This window comes from Camarhynchus parvulus, chromosome Z, assembly GCF_901933205.1.
Source record: "Camarhynchus parvulus chromosome Z, STF_HiC, whole genome shotgun sequence".
NCBI classification, from domain to species: Eukaryota; Metazoa; Chordata; class Aves; order Passeriformes; family Thraupidae; genus Camarhynchus; species Camarhynchus parvulus.
Window position 1 is genome coordinate 69,463,459 of NC_044601.1, and position 19,763 is coordinate 69,483,221.

Genomic DNA, 19,763 nt, shown 5'->3' on the forward strand with positions numbered 1-19,763 from the left:
TTGGTTGGCATTTTGGTTGGGTTTGGTTTTTTAATTCCTTTTTATTTCATTTTAAATCAAACATTAGATTTTGCCTTCCCATTTTTCTTCGAACTATTTTCCCCAGATTGCCAATCATTCCTATAAAACTAGGAGAAATGTGATGATTTTTTTTTTGCTTTGTCTGCCTGTCACACTACAAGGAAAAGTGAAAATGCTGATTTTTTTAAATTTAAAAATATTAAAAAATTACACACTTTATTAATATTTAGTGCTGTAACAGAAATTATGATGGCAAAGAGAACCTTGCTGGTAGGAGGAGCTCTGTGAGCAGTCCTCAAGTTCTGACTTTGTGCTGATCTTTGCTCTCCAAGGAATTTAATTCTGGATATCAGCTTCACCCCACTTTCTGCACACAGGTTTCTCTTTTCAGCAGCCAGCACAGTCTGCTGCCTTTCAAAGCAGCTGCAGCTTAAATTCATGGGCTGCGAGCAGAGGCTGTCCATAATCTCCCTTTCCTGCTTTCCTGCTGGAGAGCTGGTTCAGCACATCCCCTCCAAAATCCATCTCCCCCAGAAGATGCTGCATCAAAGCAATTTTTGCCAGGAAGGGGCAATGGCAGGAAACTTGTTAGTGATGCATCCTGCAGCCCTGCGGAGGGGTGGGCTCAGCTCAGTTCGGGCTGCCAAAGGTCTGCTCTGAAAAACAAACCCCTGGCTGCCAGTCCTGCACCTCCAGCTTGTTTGTGAAAGCACGAGGCTTGGCTGATGAGAATAAAGCAACATTTGCAGCTCTCTGCAGTTGCTGAATTCCAATACCTCTCCCTATACCTGCTCAGCCTCACATTCCAGCATTTGGGATGTATTCTGTGTCCAAACCTGTGTTGTGGAGTCACAGAATGGTTCCGGTTGAAAGGAACCTTCAACACCATCTCATTCCACCCTTGCCATGGGCAGGAACACCTCCCACTGTCCCAGGCCGCTCCAAGCCCCATCCAGCCTGGCCTTGGGCACTGCCAGGGATCCAGGGGCAGCCACAGCTGCTCTGGGCACCCTGGGCCAGGGCCTGCCCACCCTCCCAGCCAGCAATTCCTAATTCCCAAGATCCCAAAATCTGTCCCTGCCCTCTGGCCCTGGGAAGCCATTCCCTGGGTGCTGTCCCTGCATGCCTTGTCCCCAGTGGCTGTGCAGCTCTCCTGGAGCCCCTGGAGGCCCTGGCAGGGGCTCTGAGGTGTCCCTGGAGCCTTCTCTTGTGCAGCTGAGCAGCCCCAGCTGTGCCAGGCTGGCTCCAGAGCAGAGGGGCTCCAGCCCTGGCAGCATCTCCGTGGCCTCCTCTGCACTGGCTGCAGCAGCTCCAGCTCCTTGTGCTGCTGGAGCCAGGGCTGGGGCAGCTCTGCAGGTGGGCTCTCACCTGAGCCCAGGGGCACAGGGGCAGGATCCCCCTGCCCTGCTGCCCACGCTGGGGCTCAGCCCAGGGCACAGAGTCCAGTTGTTAACTCAGCACGGATCCACATATTCCCACCACTGATCCACATATTCCTGCTGTTCAGTGGAGCATGTGATTGGGAAGATTGGCTTCAGATAGACCAAAACAGACAGGGTGGATGAAGGGGAGATAGCTGCGGGTTAGCAACCCTGGAAGGCAAATCTGGTGTAAACCTTTGTGCTGCAGTGAGAGCTTTTCACAGGGCTTAGTGTAACTTCGCTGTAAAGCTGCTGAAGTTTTGGGAAAAACAAAAAGCGCCAAAAATCCCAAACCACGCTGAAGTCACCAGTAATCTGCTTTGACATTTGTTCCCGGCACTCCCCACCCCCTGCTTGGAAATCTGCCGGCTCGGCCACGGGGAAACGCGTCCCGTGGGTGGGCAGGGCAGGGCAGGGCAGGGCAGGGCTGGGGCGGGCCGGGGGCGGCCCCGCGGCGAGCCGGGCCCGGTGCGGCGGCGGCACAGCCCCAGAGCTGCGCGGACATGGACTGCGGAGTCATCACCTCCAAGAGCGTGCTGCTGCTGCTGAGCCTCGCCTTCTGGGTACCGCGGGGCTGTCCCGGGCCGGGGGAACGGGGTCTGGCAGGGGGACACGCTGCTGCGGGACGTGCCCGCCATCCCGCAGTGAGCTTAGCTGTGTGTGCTCGTACATTTCTGTAGCAACGCCTAATTACGTGTTTTTAAAGAACAAGGAGATTTAGGGGGTTAAGTTCCTAAGAAAAAAGAAATAAGGTCAGAGCTTTTTACTTTTTTTGTTCGTTTTTTTTTCTTCGCGGCGTGTTTTTAATGTACCCGGTTTTTTAGTAGTGTTTTTAGTTAAAGCAGTCTACAGCCACGTTTTGTGGTCGGAAGGAAACGAAGCCGCAAGGCGAGGGCATTGTACGCGGGCTCTGCTCCGTATTTGGGGCGAGGAGACTTTTGGGGAGGAAAACTGCTGAGAACTTTGTTCCAGCTGTGTCCTTGGCACAGTTACGGCTTTCCAAATCCCTTCCGCGATAATTATTTACAAGCAAGTGAGAAAATGAGGGCGGTTTGTGTACTTTTTAGCCTAACCCGCGTTGGTTTGGGGGTGTCGGCACCGGAGGCTCGTGGCACGGCTGCCTCATGATCGTGACAGCGGGGCCGGGGGCTGGTGGCTGTTCAGAAGAGCTGGGGGTTGTTCTGGTAAACCCGGCTGGGGCATTTCCCCTGCATGGGGAAGTTTGGAAAACCCCCACCATCACCATGGACCGCCCTGGGACTTGTGTGCCGCTGTAGGGAAGGGCCATGTCAGCGCTCAGGTGTGTCGGGCCGTGGGCTGGGGGCTCACGGCTGCTCTGTAGCACCCGGGTGTTTTCCAGACGGGGCTTTCCCAGGGATGCCCCAACCTGCCGGAGACAGCCATGGCCTGGAGCTGCTCGGCCGGGCTGGGCTCAGTGTGGCAGTGCCCCTTGCTCTGGGTGAAGCAGGGGCTCTTCCTGAAGGGAAGAACCAGAGTTTTCCAAAGAGAGAGGCTACATGAGGAGAGAAAAAATAAGGCAAAAGAAGGAATCCTGCTCTAATTAATCTCTGGGGCCTCGTGGGGTGTGGTGCCATTTTGTAAAAACATGACTTGCTGCTGGCTGTGGTGAGGAGCTCGTCCCCTCCATCCTGTGCCTCCTTTATGAGGCCCAGCACAGTTTATTGCTGCATGTGCTCCATGTAGCTCCTGAGCCGCTGGCACAAAAGGAGCTGCAGTCGAGTCACTGCTGCACACCAGGTGACATGATCTCACTGTGTCTCAATGGTTTGTGGCGATTTTCTTTTGTTTTTTTTTTTTAAGTAGCCACAGAGAAACATCGCAGCGTCCCTCTGTTTGCATGTGGAAAGCCCCTGAGCCTCAGAACAGGTGGTACCTCAGCTTAGCATCATTGCTTGGCTTTTTGGAAATGAAAAAGCCTTATATCCTCCTAGAAATGTCTCTGGTGCTTTTCCTTCTGCTGTAGGAGCACCCTCTAGTGATTGGTCATCTTCTTCCATGGACTGTCCGTAATGATCCTTGTGCACGTCTCTGGCCTCTGAATTTGAGGTGACCCAGAGCAGCCCCTTGGGTTGTTTTCCACCCCAGTAGGAGCAGTGCAGCCCGGTACCTGTGGCATTTAGATGCTGCTGCCACCATTATGTGTGGTAATCACATTCCAGCAGCAGAACTGCGGAACCTGGAATTCTGGTTTAGGAGGGTGGAGATGGAGGGACTGATTCTTTTATGCTCCTGCAGAACGTTTCTAACAGTCAGGGCTCTGTAAGTACAAGGCTCCAGATGACTGTGAAAACAGGATTTGCCAAGAACATCAGAGCCCTTCTCCAAGGACTAATTCATGTCCAGACATTGCATGCTGCAGATCTTTCCCAGCTCAGAAGTGATTATGGAAAATAATTCACCACCTGCGTAGTCAGCAGATGGTGCAGATGTGGCTCTTTGACAGAAGTTATTGCTTAAGAATATCCTAAAAAGGCAAAAAATCCTCTTTTGGATATCTGATTGTTATCATGCAGAGTGAAGGAAGTCAGATCTTCCACGATGACAAATCGGGCTTCCTAAATGAGGTGAAAAAACAGCTTTTCTCCTAAGCACTAGGCTCAGCATTGTATGTGCAGGTCATTCTGTGGGTCAGGGATTTATGCATAACTCCCCCCAAAAACTCAGTGATTAAAGATAATTTAATTATAAGGTTACCACGGGTGGTGCTTCAGGCTGTGGGAGTTCTTCCCACCTCCTCTTCTGCTCTTGACCACCTACCAATTAGGTGCAAGTGAGGGGTAGTTTTGGTAAGTGGGTGCTGGCCTGCTCCAGGTGAAGGCTGGGGATGCAGGTTTGTCTCACGGGTCCTAAAAGAGGGAGAGGAAGGGTCAGAGCAGACCCTGATGTTCTTGGCAATGTCTTTTGAGGGGACTTCGCTGGGTGAGATGTGATGATGCTCCTTTTGAAGGAGAGAGGTGGAATGCTGAGATTCACTTCCTGGTCCAAGGGAATAAACTGAGAATGTTAAAACTAGATGGAAGCTTCGTGCTCCAGTGTTTCTGTATAACATGCAGTAAGCACCTTCCAGTGGCTTTTAACCTCAAAGCATCCAGCACCTTGCCCCTGGTCACCTTCAGCTTCATTGTCACTGAGCAGGTCTCTGCCTTCAGAGGGGATTTGATATTCACTGGTGGTCCTGAGGGTGAGGAGCTGGACTTCCACCATCCTTGTGGGTCCCCTCCAATGCAAGATATTCCGATTAATCACCAGAGGGCTGTCTTAGGTGCTCCTGCAGTGAAAATCCTGTTTCCCCAGGTTTCCCTCCTTGCTTGACTTGCCCAACACAGCAGGGAGAAGCATAAGGACAAGTTCCTGCCCAGGGCACTTCAGCAGGACCAGGGGATTTGAGAGGGCAGCCTTTGATCTGCAGGCAAGAAGTGCAGCCCCCTGCCATGGGCAGAAACTTCTTCCACTAGACCAGGTGGCTCAAGGAATCACTCTATTGCTGTGGTTCACTATAAATAATTTTTAGTGATTTGGAGGTATAAACTTACCCTCAAGAAAAATTCCTGCATGTGTGAATGGTTCAAAATCACTCATGCCAATAATGAGTTCTTTGGGAATGCTTGCTCTGGAGCTTCAGTCAGAGAGAAATCTGGATACTTCTAATTAACAATGTACTGGATACTTCTAATTAACAATGTACTGGATACTTTTAATTAACAATGTATTGAATAGCAAAGGTTACATTGAGGAAGGGAAGGGGAAGGTGATGGAAGGGTTCCTTGGGAGTTGGAACCATGGTGATTTTTAAGGTCCCTTCCAGCCCCAGCCATTCTATGATTTCTAGCTCGTTTCTGAATGGTGAGAGCAGAGCAGCCACATGATGCAGTGGCCACAGGATGGGGCAGATGCCTGGGCACTTTGAGTGTGATCTTGATCCTTTTGAGTGTGCCTTGAAAGGGTGAAGTTGCTCCTTGTTTAAAATTATTCTCCCCAAAATCAGGAAGCAGAACTGAACCAGTGTTCAGGAAAACGGCCTTTGCTGTATTGCATAGGGCCTCACAGACTAAATTAAAACGAAGGTGCTGGTGCTGTGTGGTCAGCACAGGGGAGATGTTGGGACAGTGATGCAGATTCCAGGGAACAACCTCAGCCAGAGGGTCCCTGCGGCTGTGAAGGGACCCCTGGATGGCCAGGCTGTGTGTCCATCTCTAAAGGCACTTCGGTCTCTTCAAAGGTCACCAAAACCACAGTTTGACAGGCTGAGAAGGTGGGGGTGGTCAGCCTGGAGATGAGGAAGTTGTGTGAAGACCATGTGGAAATCAGCCATCCAGTGTCTGACAGGGGCTGCAAAGAAACCATAGAGGGATTCTTCATCAAGAGCTGTACTGATGGGAGAATGGCTTCACGCTGAAAAGAGGGGAAATTCAGGGTAGATGTTGGGAAGGAATTGTTCCTGTGAGGGTGCTGAGGCACTGGCATAGGTTGCCCAGAGAGCAGAAGTGTTCCAGACCAGGCTGGACAGGGCTTGGAGCACCCTGGGACAGGGGAAGGAGTCCCTGCCCATGGCAGGGGGGTGGAGCTGGGTAAGCTTTACAGGTCCTTCCCACCCAAATCCTTCTGGGATTCTGTGGTTCCATGTTGTGGAAGTGCATGTGGTAATTACAAGGGCTCAAGAGGTCCCATTTTGGTACCTCTGTAGCAAGATTTAGGATTAGCTCTGCTGCGATTTAGGTGCACCTTGGTTTAGTTGCAGTGTCTGGTGCCTGAGCCTGGAGGAGCTGATTGAGAAATTGGGGTGGTTCGGAAGGCAAATATTGAACTACAGGGTGTTTTGTGTCCAGACAGGCTGCTCAGATCCAAAACAGCCTGGCACTGGCTGATAAATCAATCTGTGCTCAGCCGAAATTACGCTCCATGCAACTCATGCCTTGAGGTTTGTGTATTTGGAGAGAATACAAGTGAAAATGGGGGTTCTGACAAGTGAAAATGGGTTTCTCCTCCTCCTGGTCCAGTTGCCTATGTGATTGTGATTACCAGCAGCACCATAGCCCCAGGGCAGGGGATTAAGCATTAGGAGTTGGGGCAGGATTCCTGGCTTTGCACTGCTGTACAGTGTCTCCATGAGGACATCCCACCATTTGTGCTTTGTAGGTACATGCTGCTTTTTAGGGATGGAAAAATAACCTTGGAATTAGGCTTGGGGAACAGAAGGCAGTGTGTTAAAACAACTCTCAAGGTGGACATTTACTTAATATAGCTTGAAAACAAGCCCACTACACCCAGAATCCCCTCTGAGTGTGTGGTTTTGCAGCAGGTAAACCACAAGAAAATGTTGGTTTATGTTTGGGGATTTTTTCTCCTGAAAGAGAGGCATAGGTTTTCAGAGCCTTTTGGCAGCTGCACATTGTTTTCATTTGAGGAAGAAAAGGAAAAAGCAAGCACTTCCCACCATACCCAGCAAGCAGCCCTGAGGTGTGTTTTGAGGGCAGGCTGAAACATGCCCCACAGCTGTACATCCCAGCTGAATATTTGGGTGTAACAGACCTTGATGAGTCTGCTGTGGCTTGGTGTAGCTTGGCTCAGAACAGTTGTCTGGGTTCTGTCCCACCTCTGTAGCTCACCTGAGGAAACTGATTTGAAGGTTTTAGTTTGAGGGTAATGACTGGCATGAGATTAGCAGGAGTTCTCTCCTGGGGCTGTTGGTGCTGCTGGAATTGAGGGCAGCCTGGTAGGAGCTCACAGCTTTGGTGCTTTTTACTCCAATCCAAAGCCATCTTGCTGAGTTCAGTATTTTTTACTATTTTGTAAATCAGTGTTTTCATAACATGAAGATCTGAGGGAACACAGCAAGTTTCTGCACTAACAGGAGACCCCATCCTGCCCCAGCCCTGGCTCCAACAGCACAAGGAGCTGGAGCTGCTGCAGCCAGTGCAGAGGAGGCCACGGAGATGCTGCCAGGGCTGGAGCCCCTCTGCTCTGGAGCCAGCCTGGCACAGCTGGGGCTGCTCAGCTGCACAAGAGAAGGCTCCAGGGACACCTCAGAGCCCCTGCCAGGGCCTCCAGGGGCTCCAGGAGAGCTGCACAGCCACTGGGGACAAGGCATGCAGGGACAGCAGCCAGGCAATGGCTTCCCAGGGCCAGAGGGCAGGGACAGACTTTGGGCTATTGGGAATTAGGAATTGCTGGCTGGGAGGGTGGGCAGGCCCTGGCACAAGTATCCTGGCACAGGTATCCTGGCTCAGCAGCTTTGCTTGCTCCTCTGCGCCTGTGCTTGCCCAGATGATGCTGTCAGTGCCCAGTGACAGGGCCACTGAGCACAAGCTGAAGCACAGGATGGTCCCTCTGAACATCGGAAACCATTTTCACTGCAAGAGTGACTAAGCACGGTCACACACTGTCCTGGGTGAAGCCAGAGAACACAAATGTGGCAGTACCTGATTTATCATTTAGAGAAATTAATACCGTAAGCAGGGTAGGAAATGGCAGCTGGAGCCAGGAGGTCCCTTCAAGCTGGCAGAGTTCTAAATCCAGGATTGAAAAGGGAGAGAAATTTGTGCATGTGGGATGGGAGGTGCTGAGCTGGGGTCAGTCTCATTGCTGGGAGAAACCAGCTTTGCCTCGGGCCAAGAGACCCTCAGTTCTGGGAAGTGCCTGGTCCATGTGGGCCAAGGGGAGTTTTAAACTGGTTAAAATGAGGATAAAGTGGGAAAAGCTTTCTCAAAAGTGCTCAGTGTCTTTCTTTTCCTCTAAAATCCTTAGAAAACCTTTTGCCTCCCTGAAAATGGAGTAGTGCAGCAGCCAGAGAGGACTTGAAACTGTGGCAGTGAATGGGAAGAATAAATCTTGTAGTACAATAAATCAGCAAGGGAGCCAGATAGTAATTCTCTTTGCCAGGCAAGCTGGCTGTTGGGTAATAAAATACATTATTTATGGAGGATATGTGCAAAATCTTTTGAGCAGAAGATTTACCTGTCAAGGTAAATCAAAACCACTTTTTGTACACAGAAAAAAAGCCAAGAAACAAAGACATTGAGTGTCTTCTGTATTAAGGAGAGGATGGGCAGCTGTAACTGAGGCCAGTGTTGCTGGGAGCTGATTCTACATATGAAAGACATGGGGGCAGCACAGTAGTAATAATTGTAATTGGCAAAGTAATAATTAAAGAATAATTGAAGTAATAATTTTCATCTGACTATGCAAAGATACTGGTAAAAAAGGTGGGATTGGAACCTTAAAATTAACTCAGGCAGCTCTGTGAGCTGACTGTCTAATGATGAATTAGATGGCAGTGGTTCAGAAAGGGTTTGTGGGGATATTCATAGTTCTTCCAGTTTGTATTTGCAGTAGTTTGCTGTGGAAGACAGCATCTCTTACTGTGTCATGAAAAATGGTATTATTTCTCTCACCTGTCTTTGCCCATAGAAAGTTAATGATATAGGAAAAATCCAGCCAGCCTGAGTTTTGTGCTGTGGTGGATATTAGTGCTGGCCCTGGGAAAGTCCCATTGGACAAAGGAGAAATGTCTGTATGTCTCATAGCCTCAATTTTTTACTGTATAGAGGCTGCATCTTGCTGGACACACGGGGTGAATTCAGAATTCACCCTGTTGTTAAACTTCTCCTTTGAACGCTACAGCTTTATTACTGTGTATTTTTAATTTTCCAGCCTTTTCAAAATAAAGTCTTATACCAGTTTGCAGTAACAGATCAAGTCATAGAATCAACACTCTGAAATGGGAGGATGGTGGCAGAAACCTTTTAAAATGTACCCCAAATCCTTCAAGCAGCAGACATTGCCTTTTAACATCACAGTTGGTAGTTTGGCTCCTTTGCTGTAGCTTATCTGGGTTTGGAAGGGGACAAAGAAGCCTGTGCAGATAACTGTGAACGAACAATAACCTCTGTTCTCAGCCATCACATAAGGTTGGCTTATGAAAACAGAGAAGTAAAGGTGGAAAAGCACCTTTTCTGCCTGACTGATAGAAGAAAAGAAAAAAACTATATATATATATATAAAACATTTGCATGTATTTCAGAGCAGTGGTATAGAGGAAACTTTAAGCAGCCCCTTCTGTGTCTGTGATTAAGTGGCATGAAGTATTTGCATGGCTAAAAGCCTCCTGAACAGGGTAGGGACTTTTGGTCATCAGCATATAAAAAGAGGGGAACACAAGGAGTCTTCTTGCATTTTAAAAAATACATAAAATTAGCATTTCCAGCAGCTGTCCTGTTCTGCGTCAGTGAGACAGTGCAGGGTTCTGTTTCATGGGCAGGAGTGAATATTCACTGTGCTCTGTGTGTGTTGTGTGACTCAGAGTCCCCCCGTGTTGTGTTGTTCCTCTGTGCACCTGCTTCCCTGGCTCAGCTGAGCCTGGAAGGGCTTGGTGAGCCCAGGCCCTGCCCAAACCTCAGCCTGGGAAAATCTGCTGACTGTCTCAGCTCGGCTTTCTTCTCACTCAGCCCCAAGGAGTTCACTTTTTCACGCTCGAATAGTTTTTCTGCTTTCTGTCAAGGGTGTGGGATATGAAAAATTGAGTGATTCTGATGCTAGGTCCTTGAAGGGTGCAAGCCATGGGGGCGAGGCAGCTGAGCTGCTGCAGCTCTGTTGCCCAGCTGTGGAAAGGGGTTTTCTTGCAAAATTTCCTTTTGCCTCATCTCGTCATCTTGTCCTAAGGAAGTCACCAGCCCCGTAAAGAAACAGGAGCAGTTTCCTGGAGGCTGGTGAGTCAGCGGGGGCTGTGAGGGCAGGGCAGGGTCAGGGGTGGGTGTTGTGCTGACTGTGGGTGGCCCCGGGGAGGTTCCACCTTGAGTCACCCTGGGCTGCCCGTGCCAGGGCTTGTGCCCACATTGTGAGAGCCTGCTGGGCATCGGGCCTGGCTGCAAGCACGCTGACAAGCAGGAGAGCAGCAAAAAGTGTGACAAAAAGTGTATTTCTTGGCATAATCCTAGCATCCTTTCTGTCATTTTAGATGGGTTTGAGGAGGTGGCTGACTGATCGTGGAAAAGGAGGTATTTCATCTATTCCTCCTCATAAGTAATTGCTCAAACTGGCCTGTGTGTTTGTGGGATTGTTTGTTTCTTGAGACCCAACAGAAACCTAATCAGACATACTTTGAGATCCATCTTTTGCAATGCAAAGGACTTGTCCTTCTAGAGAAGTACATCTGAGTACATCTTCATCTTAGATCTAGGAATAGGCTACAGGTTTTGTGATGTTGGGGTGAAAAAATCCTTCCATCAGATTTTGAATTTGCCTTAAATTCTGGAAAGGCTTAAGGGAAGAGTTCTGATTTAAGCTCTGAAGTATTTTTCCTCTTTGCTTTCAAAACTTGTCTCTGGAACTCACCTGCAAAAATCAGGGAAGAGGTCATTGGCTGTGATGCCTTCTATTCCTAAGTGACCCTGCTCTTCAAGGCTTCAGGATCCTTCCCACTGAATTAAAAACCACGGGTGAAGTTGTGGAAGTATCTGTGGTCATCTTCCTTTAAGTCTTTTCCCAAAGACTTCTGGTTTTGCCTCATTACGCTTCCTTTTTCTGCTTGGGAGCAGAAGTTTGGAAATTTTAGTACACTTCTTGCTGGTTGTGCTTTGTCTCTGACCAGAAACAGGGCAATCCTGAGTATTGCAATAAAACCCGCTGTGAAAGTGCTTTATATCTGAGGTCCTTGAACTTAACACTAGACCTTCTGGTTTTGTCTTGCAGTCATGGAGCTTTGCTGGTCCTGGCTTTAAGGGCCTTTGTGAGTTGGCTTCATAATTTTTATTTTTTTCTTAATTCTTGGCAGCCTTTTACTGGCAGCAAGTAAACGGCTTGGGGAGCTTTGTTCTTTAGCATGTCCTGTGCTGCTTCCTTTGCATTGCCTTTTGAGCACACTGGAAGTGGATGGAAAATGAAGGATGAGTTAAAAATGAAGAATGTTTCTCCGCCATGGTGGAGAGGGACTTTGGAAAAGACACTGAAGTGACAGGACAAGGGGGAATGGCTTCCCACTGCCAGAGGGTGGCGTGAGATGGGATATTGGGAAGGAATCATTCCCTGTGGTGATGGTGAGGCACAATTTTGCTTGCCCCTCTGTGACTGTCCTTGCCCAGATGATGCTGTTTCAGAGCAGAGAATAGGTGGACAGACACGTGCATCCAGCCTTCCAGACCAGAAATACAGGATACACTTTTTTAGTCATGCACCTTCATTCTTTTTGTGCAACTGAAGGCAAAGGAGGATGGAGGTGTCGTGTCCCCACCTCCACCTTTACTGTGGCAGCAGCTCTCTGGCCACAGAGAGGAACAAACAACTTTCCCAGAACCATGCCTGGGAAAGGCTGTGAGAAGATCAGAGAAAAGAATGAGAAACAATTCTTACCTTCACTTGCTGCATCTGTTGTTGAAACATGTGCAATGTGTTATGGAGATTTGTTTACCAAAGGGTGGTTTCTTAATTAGCCAATGGTGATGGTGTTTGGATTGGAGGAGCAATCAATTCCACCTGTAGCAAACTAGGGTATAAAAAAGCAATGGGTTTATTAATAAATTAAATGATCAGCCTTTTGTGAATACATGGAGTCTATATTGATTATTTCCCAGCCGGGGGCCTGTTGCTGTGACACTTTACTGCTGCCATTCCAAGGACTTTTCCTGTCCCACTTTCAGTTCAGGAACAGAGTGTTGAGGGAGAAGGTGAGGTTGCTCCTCCTCAACTCCTCACCCTGTGGTGAAGTGAGAAGTCAGTGGTGCCTTTTGAGATAAAGTGGTCTCATCCTTTCCCTGCATCCCTAAAAAGGGGTGACAGGAAAAAGTCATGGTCACCCTACACCTGTAGACAGGGAAATAGGAAAGAGATTTCCCTCAAAGAGAGGAAAAATGAAAGGAAGCTTTAGCAACCACTTTCATCATTAGCATATTTGAAAACCCAGTGCATGTACAGAAGAAAAACAAACAACCTGAGAATTGAGAATTGGCAATCCCATTCCTTTTTCTGATATCCCACTTTGCAGAGGACCTGCTATATCTGAGCCCCAGTGCAGCAGGACCTTGCAGGTCCTGTACTAAATGTGTGGCTTCATCACTTGGTGCATCTGACCCCAGTAATTCTGGAGTACAGACAGCATCCAGGAATGCAGGATTGTGGGATGGGAGCTGTCTGAAACAAAGGATGTTCCTGCACTTGGAGGTAATTGAAGGGCAGGCAGCAGACCTGGCCAGAGGGGAAAGAGCCAAACAAGGTCAAGGAATTAGCAAGTCCCAGCTCCAGCATGAGGAGTGTTTGATTAATTAAAACGTAGAGCGCTGGGGAGGTAACAAACTGCTCCAAGGCTGCGTGACAAAATCCTGCTGTGACCTGTTGAAAACAATCTGTCTGGTTTTCAACAGTTTCAGGTTTCCAGAATGTGAATACAGGGGGTGCTGCATTTTCCTTGTGCTGCATGATTACAGAGGGTGGATGAGCCATCCTGACTCTTGAGAGAATTTTCTTGTGCCATCAGTAAGGGCCTGGCTGAGCCTTTTGGTGTTGTTTCCAGGGCTATACCCAGTCCAGTGGGTAAAAGTCTTTAGTCTCCAGGGCAGCTGCCACTGGTGCACTTTACCTTGGCCTCAATCAGCAAAACATCCTTCTGGGAGAGAGATTATTTTAGAGGTTGCAGAAATCTGTTTCCTGCAGGAAAAGGAGGGACTGTTTTGCTGAGACTAAGTACATTTGTGCCTGCCTTAGTGGTTAATGAGAATGCAAAGGATGAGTTTTTCTTAAAAAAAAAAAAAAAACAAAACAACAAAAACCCAACAATGTGGTGATCTAATTCTTGTTAATGCAGCCTTGGGTGGGATGTAGTGTGAGCTTGGCATTCTGCAAAGACACTGATGCAAGTCTACAGACACCAGCCTTTCATTTAAGCTCCTGTGGTGCCCTATTAGCAAGGGAGTGATACAGTGAATTTTGCCTTCTCTGTGTTCAAGTTTTAATGCCTAGATTAGGTAATAGTTTCAGATTCAGCATTTTTTCCATCTAGTTCTTTGCACACGGTAGCCATTATTTCTAAAATCACTGTTAGAAAACAATCCATGATTAGTTTCCAGGTCAGAGTCTTAATAAATAGCTGCTAATCACTTTTCCTTACTGCATTTCAGGCGGCAGCAGCGGGCCTCAGCTATGTTGGGGCGTACGTCATCAACACCTACAAGAGCTACGACAACTTTCTGCAAGACAAGTACGCCCTGCTGCCAGCCGTGATCATAATTTGCGTGGCCGTGGTGATGTTCATCATCGGGCTGATCGGCTGCTGCGCCACCTTCCGCGAGTCTCGGGTCGGCCTGGGGCTGGTGAGTGTCACCGCCACCGTCCGCGGGTGTCGCCCGCCTCCCACCGGCAGGGGAGGTGCTCGGCCGGACCTCGGGAGCTGAACGGAGGGAAAGGTCGTGGTGATAACGCGCTGCTGAAGAACTGTTGGTTTGGGCGAGTCACCTACAGCTGGGATGCTCTGATCTGCCCCAGCTGGCTCAGGGAAGAGGAGTGCGGGAGCAGCAAGTTTTGAGGAGTGAGGTGGTGAAGGAACAGGAGGAAATACGAGTTTCTAAGCAAGCAAACCAGATGTGTATCAGTTTTTCTGCAGACTTTAGTCCTCGTGCCTTGACTGCTCATGGAATTACTTTTAAAAATCCAGAAAGGTTCACTTAGAGTAGCTTCATGCCCTGAAGGCAACATGAGCCCAACAGGGAGTGCACAATGTGCCTGACTCAGCTGCTAGTTTATCTGTGTGCTCTCCCCTTTGACATCCACCTTGTGAAGTGTGCCACAGGCTCTTCACACGCCGTGGCAGTGTTCAGGATCAGGCACAGAGGCTGTGGAGCCTCAGTCATTGTCCCAGCCATGCACAGCAATCATCGAAAGGCTTGGGTTGGACAGGACCTTAAAGCTCATCCAGTTCCAACCCCTTTTCCATAGGCAGGGAGAGCTTCCACTAGACCAACCAATATAACCAGATTGCTCCAAACCCTGTCCAACCTGGCCTTGAACAATTCCCGGGGTGAGGCAGCCACAGCTTCTTCTATTCTAAGTTATCTTCTGGGAACTATTTTAATTGGAGAGGCAATAAGAGATAACGATCACTTACTGCTGTAAATTAATATGTATTGTGCAGTTGAATTCAAGTGCTGTGGGATTCTCTCTTAACTTTCTTTTTCTTTTCAGTTCTTGGCCATTATCCTGGTTATCTTCATTGCAGAAGTGTCCGCTTTTGTCTTGGGATTTGTTTACAGGGAAAAGGTAAGTTAAGAATTTTTAGCATCTGTGTCCCAATATAAAAGTAAAGAACAGATCTCACATTGTCTGATCATTCCAATTTATCTGTTGGTTTGGTTTTTTTTTTACTTCATCCCCTGTCTTACAATCTGCAGAACAAATGGGAATGGGGATGTCTTTGCTGGGAACACAGTGAATATATAAAGTACCTGGCAGATATCACAGTGGTCTCTGAGTTGGATTAAACAGTTGTTCATGCTCCCAAAGGAGGGCTTTTCCCTCAAGGGCAGCAAGCTTCTATCCAGGAACATGATTCTGGCTAAGTGCCACCGGAATTTTGTCTAAAACATTGCTTGATTTTTCTTATTTCTTATTTTCCCCCTTGACTTATTTGAGATACAGATCTTTTGCAGTTTCTACCTGCAGATAAAATGTTCAGCTCTCACAGTAAAACCATCTGCATTGTTTTTCTCTGTCTGAACAGGTAAAAACTGATGTGCAAAGTACAATGCGCTCCGTCTTTGAAAAGTATGATGGCAAAAACCCAGAGTCTAGGGTTGTGGATTACTTGCAAGAACAGGTAAGAAAATATTTAGGCATTATTTGGAAAAGAACAGTTGGGTCCTAAACAAGGAATTTAAGCTGGGAAAGGCATGAGAGGATGAGTGGGGCAGTATCCTGGAGCTTGGCTCTGTGTTTAGCATCCAATTCTCCAAAGCAGCTGAGCTGCTCTTCACTTTGCAGAGCTGTTGTGTTGAGGCTGCTGGTGTGACATTCATGTAGTCAGGGATGTGGCTGAAGTGAGTGACATTTGCATCACAGCAAATAAGTGCATAGGCATAGCTGCTGCTGAGAACACCACACCATAAAATCGTGAGATGATGGAAGACTCTACCCTGCGACTTGTCACCTTCCTGTTGGAGCTTTCACAGAGAATAAACTAAGAGGGATGTAATAATGTGTGGAGATTGATTTATTACATCTGAGATTGTTTTCCTGAAGCACCACTACTTGTAAATCTGCTGCAAACTACTGGCAGCTCTGGCTGTGCCTAAGAGAGGTTTAACTCACCACGAGCATTCATATATATGAACATATATTATATACATATATAATGCAGCTAGTAATACATATGTATAATGCTATGTAACAGTAACTGCTGTGTCACTGTCGTGTGTTTGGTAGCTTCACTGCTGCGGGGTTAAGAACTACAGCGACTGGACAACCACGCAGTGGTTTAATTCCACTGGGAACAACAGTGTTCCTCAGAGCTGCTGCCAGCAAGAGGCCAAGAACTGCACCGGGCATCTGGATCAGCCGCAGGAACTCAACACACAGGTGAGGATGAGGGGCTCGGTGTCACAGCCGGGCCGTGTTCATTTTCAGCCAGGTGGAACCGTGGAGGGAAGCACGCCAGGCAGAGTTTAGGGATATAGCTGTAGCTGTTTAAACAGATCTGGGGCAGGGAAACAACTCATCTCGGACTGACCATGCTGAACCTGGAGGATGACAGTGCTCTGAGGGCTGGAGCCTCTCTGCCCTGGAGCCAGCCTGACACAGCTGGGGCTGTTCAGCTGCCCGGGACACCTCAGAGCCCCTGCCAGGGCCCAAAGGTTGCCCTATAAGGAAGATGAGGTCAAACATTTTAGCAGGGCCTGTTCCAGCAGGACAAGGTGTAATGGTTTGAAGCTAGAAGAGGATCAGTATAGATCAGATATGAGGGTGGGGCAGGCCCTGGCACGGGATGCCCAGAGCAGCTGTGGCTGCCCCTGGATCCCTGGCAGTGCCCAAGGCCAGGCTGGATGGGGCTTGGAGCAGCCTGGGACAGTGGAAGGTGTCCCTGCCATGGCACGGGGTGGAGCTGAATGATCTTTAAAGTCCCTTCCAACCCAAACCACTTTGTGATTCCAAAGTCCATACCAGGTTCTCCAGTCTGAGGCATAAGCCCTAAGCTGACTTTTATAGATACTATTGATGGCCATTCTGGCTCTGAGTTTTGGGCTCTTGTTTAAATGACCAGAGCTAGAGGAAATTAAGATGCAGAAATGTCAGTAAATTGCAGTTTGTCAGTGCCTCTCCTCAGGCAGGAGGAAATAAGCCATCAGGTCTGGAAGACAGGAATGGAGTTCCTCAGACTTGCAGTGCTGATTAGACAGGCCTTACCAGGCCCTGCTTCCTTGGAAGAGCTGGGGGGAAATAATAAAAACTTCCAGCTGGATGAACACCTTTTAACATGTTTTTACCTCTCTCTTTCATGGCAGGGCTGTGCACTGGAGCTGGAGTCTGGGCTGCAGAGCGTTATCAGCTATGCCATGCTTGTAATCCTGGGGTTTGCCATCGTAAAGGTAAATGCTCCTGTCTCTTCCCTCATGGAAAATAGTACTGTTTGCCCTTGGATCTCAGGTCTTTTTCATCTTCACGGTCCTAACAGCCTGCAGTTTTCTTCTGCCTCTGGAGGAGACTCAATCCTCTGTTCCTCACTTGTGTTTTTCCCACTGTCTCCGTTTCATCTGCCTCACAATGATGGGAGGGATTCAAAAGATAGTAAGGGATTTGGGATGGAAATTCAATGTGGAATCCATTTTATCATAGTCACAGAATCCTGGACTGATTTGGGTGTTAAGGGACCTTAATGTCCATCCAGTGCCACCCCTGTCATAGGCAGGGACACCTCCCACTGTCCCAGGCTGCTCCAAGCCCCATCCAGCCTGGCCTTGGGCACTGCCAGGGATCCAGGGGCAGCCACAGCTGCTCTGGGCACCCTGCGCCAGGGCCTGCCCACCCTCCCAGCCAGCAATTCCTAATTCCCAATATCCCATCCATCCCTGCCCTTCCTAGTGGAAAGCCATCCTGTCACTCCTTGTCCAAAGGTGTGCTTAAATAGTTTGGAGAACTTATTTTATCCCAGAACAATCCTAGCCTTTCACTGAAATTTTCCCCATGGCAAGATAATTAGTAATTAATGTGTCTGTATTAATTAATGTTACAAACCAGAGAGGAAACACTCCAGCCGGACCTATTACTGGGAATTGGTTTGCAAAAATAGCACTTTATGCAGATGTATTTTTAAATGAGTTTTTTTCATATGATGAAGTCATCTGCTGTGTAGGTGTTTAGTCTGACAACTAAGCAGAAACACAGCAGGACTAAGTCCCTTGTGCACTTCCTCTTTTCCAGTTCTTCGGCATGCTGAGCGTCTGTGTGCTTACTTGCAAGAAAGAAGAAAGTGGATATCAGCCTCTTTACTCAGGCGTGTTTGCTTAATAAACTGAGAAGAACAACCTTGCTTCCTGATGATGAAACTGACTTGTGATCATCCCACACCTTTCTGAAACATTATGCTAAGTTTGGACCTGTGGCTACAGGTAGCACTGGGTGGTGTAGTAGGCTCCAGAAAGAAACTCTCTTCTGACCTTCTTTCCCCTGCCCCCAAAACATGCAGCAGAAACTTTATCTTTTAATCAATAAACTGGTAGAGACCTCAGGAGGGGTTTCAGATGCCTGCACAAACCTCAGATCATTCCCACTTTAAACAACAAAAGAAAGTGCTCAGCGCCAGGTTTAAATACTCTTCATAGGCATGGGGATTGGTAGTATGTTTTTTTCTCTGTCTGATTGTGCAGTTTCAGGTTTTTTCCCCTTTCTTATGTCACATGTTGTAATTCTGTTTACTGCAGAGGTTGTTAGGCAAGACAGCCCCACACTTAAAGTCTAGAACAAGCATTTGTGTGGTTGTTTGGAGCAGGTTTTGAGCTTTTGGGCTCAGAACTGTCTCTCTTTGGTTTGTTTTTAATCTCTTAATTATTGACATTAAAAATTCCTTATGAAGCAGGACTTTTGAACATTTTCTTCCTCCTTTTTCCATGGTTTGCTTGGGGAATTAGTGCCACGTTTCCGCCCTGACCATGCTTTTCTGCTAAAATGCTAAAAAGATACATTGTCGTACTAAGCAATTTCAATAATATGCTGTAGCGCTGCTTTTGTACATTTCTGTTCTCCTTAGTTCTGCTGGACACAGATTGGATTGTATCCCTGCTTTAACACAGTCCTTCTTTAACTCGTTTGTATGTTAATCTGTATATAAGCTCTTTAGAATTTTGGGGATAGAGAACAGAGGGAACTGTGAGCTTTTATGTATCAGGGAATTGTGGAAAAGCAAGACATTCTGCTGATTCCTTCCTTGGAGAGATAAGCAGCCTGTCCTCAGTAAAATAAACCTTTATATTTGTGGCTAAAAAGAAAAAAAAAAAAGCTTGGGATCAGTGTAAACTGTTTAATTATCTCCATCCGTACCCCAAGAGGAAAAAAGCAGCAATGGGTGTCCAATAGAACACACACCAGCATGAGCATGTGTATGTAGAAAACTGAATTTTTATTGAGGGCTTTGTCTTCTGATAAATACTGAAATAAACTGAATTTATACAACCAAGTAATAAATAGTGGAGCGGTTGTTGGTCGATGCTATCACAATTCTCTGGAGGGAGTAAAGTCCTCAGGGGCGGAACCAGAGCGGGGGGGCTGGGGGCGCTGCCTCAGAGATCCCGCCCGGCTCCCTCAGCAATTCCGCCTTCCGCCCTCCTTTCCCGCTCCGCTCAGCGGTCCTGCCTTCCTTCCCGCTGCCTTCAGCGATCCTGGCTCCTTCTCACCCGGCTCCGCTCAGCAATTCCGCCTTTCGTTCCCGCTCCCCTCAGCGACCCCGGCTCTCCTCAGCGACCCGGCCTCCCTCAGGAGGCCCGCTTTCCCTTCCCGCCCGGTTCCCTGACCGATCCCCTCAGCAATCCCGCCCTTCCTTCCCGTTCCCCTCAGCAATCCCGCCTTCTTTGCCGCTCCCCTCAGCGATCCCGCCTCCCTTCGCGCCCGGCTCCCCTCAGCGACCCGGTTTCCCTTCCCGCCCAGTTCCCTGGCCGTTCTCCTCAGCAATCCCGCCTTCCTTCCCATTTCCCTCAGCAATTCCGCCTTCCTTCCGTTCCCCTAAGCAACCCCGGCTCCACTCAGCGATCCCGCCTTCCGCCCTTCCTTGCCGCTCTCCCCGGTGATCCCGCCTCCCTTCCCCCGTCCTGGCCTTCCTGCTCTGCTTCCCTCAGC

The 19,763-nt window shown here is 48.4% G+C and overlaps 1 protein-coding gene across 1 annotated transcript; it reads left to right on the forward strand.

Moving 5' to 3' along the window:
- Nucleotides 1-1,879: 1,879 nt before the first annotated feature.
- On the forward strand, nucleotides 1,880-19,442 carry LOC115915302 (tetraspanin-36-like). The gene is made up of 7 exons (XM_030968635.1): nucleotides 1,880-2,005; nucleotides 13,568-13,759; nucleotides 14,628-14,702; nucleotides 15,163-15,258; nucleotides 15,864-16,016; nucleotides 16,940-17,023; nucleotides 17,856-19,442. Exons 1-7 carry the CDS (start codon nucleotides 1,946-1,948, stop codon nucleotides 17,940-17,942), a joined length of 747 nt encoding a protein of 248 aa, XP_030824495.1. The 5' UTR covers nucleotides 1,880-1,945; the 3' UTR covers nucleotides 17,943-19,442.
- Nucleotides 19,443-19,763: the final 321 nt, after the last annotated feature.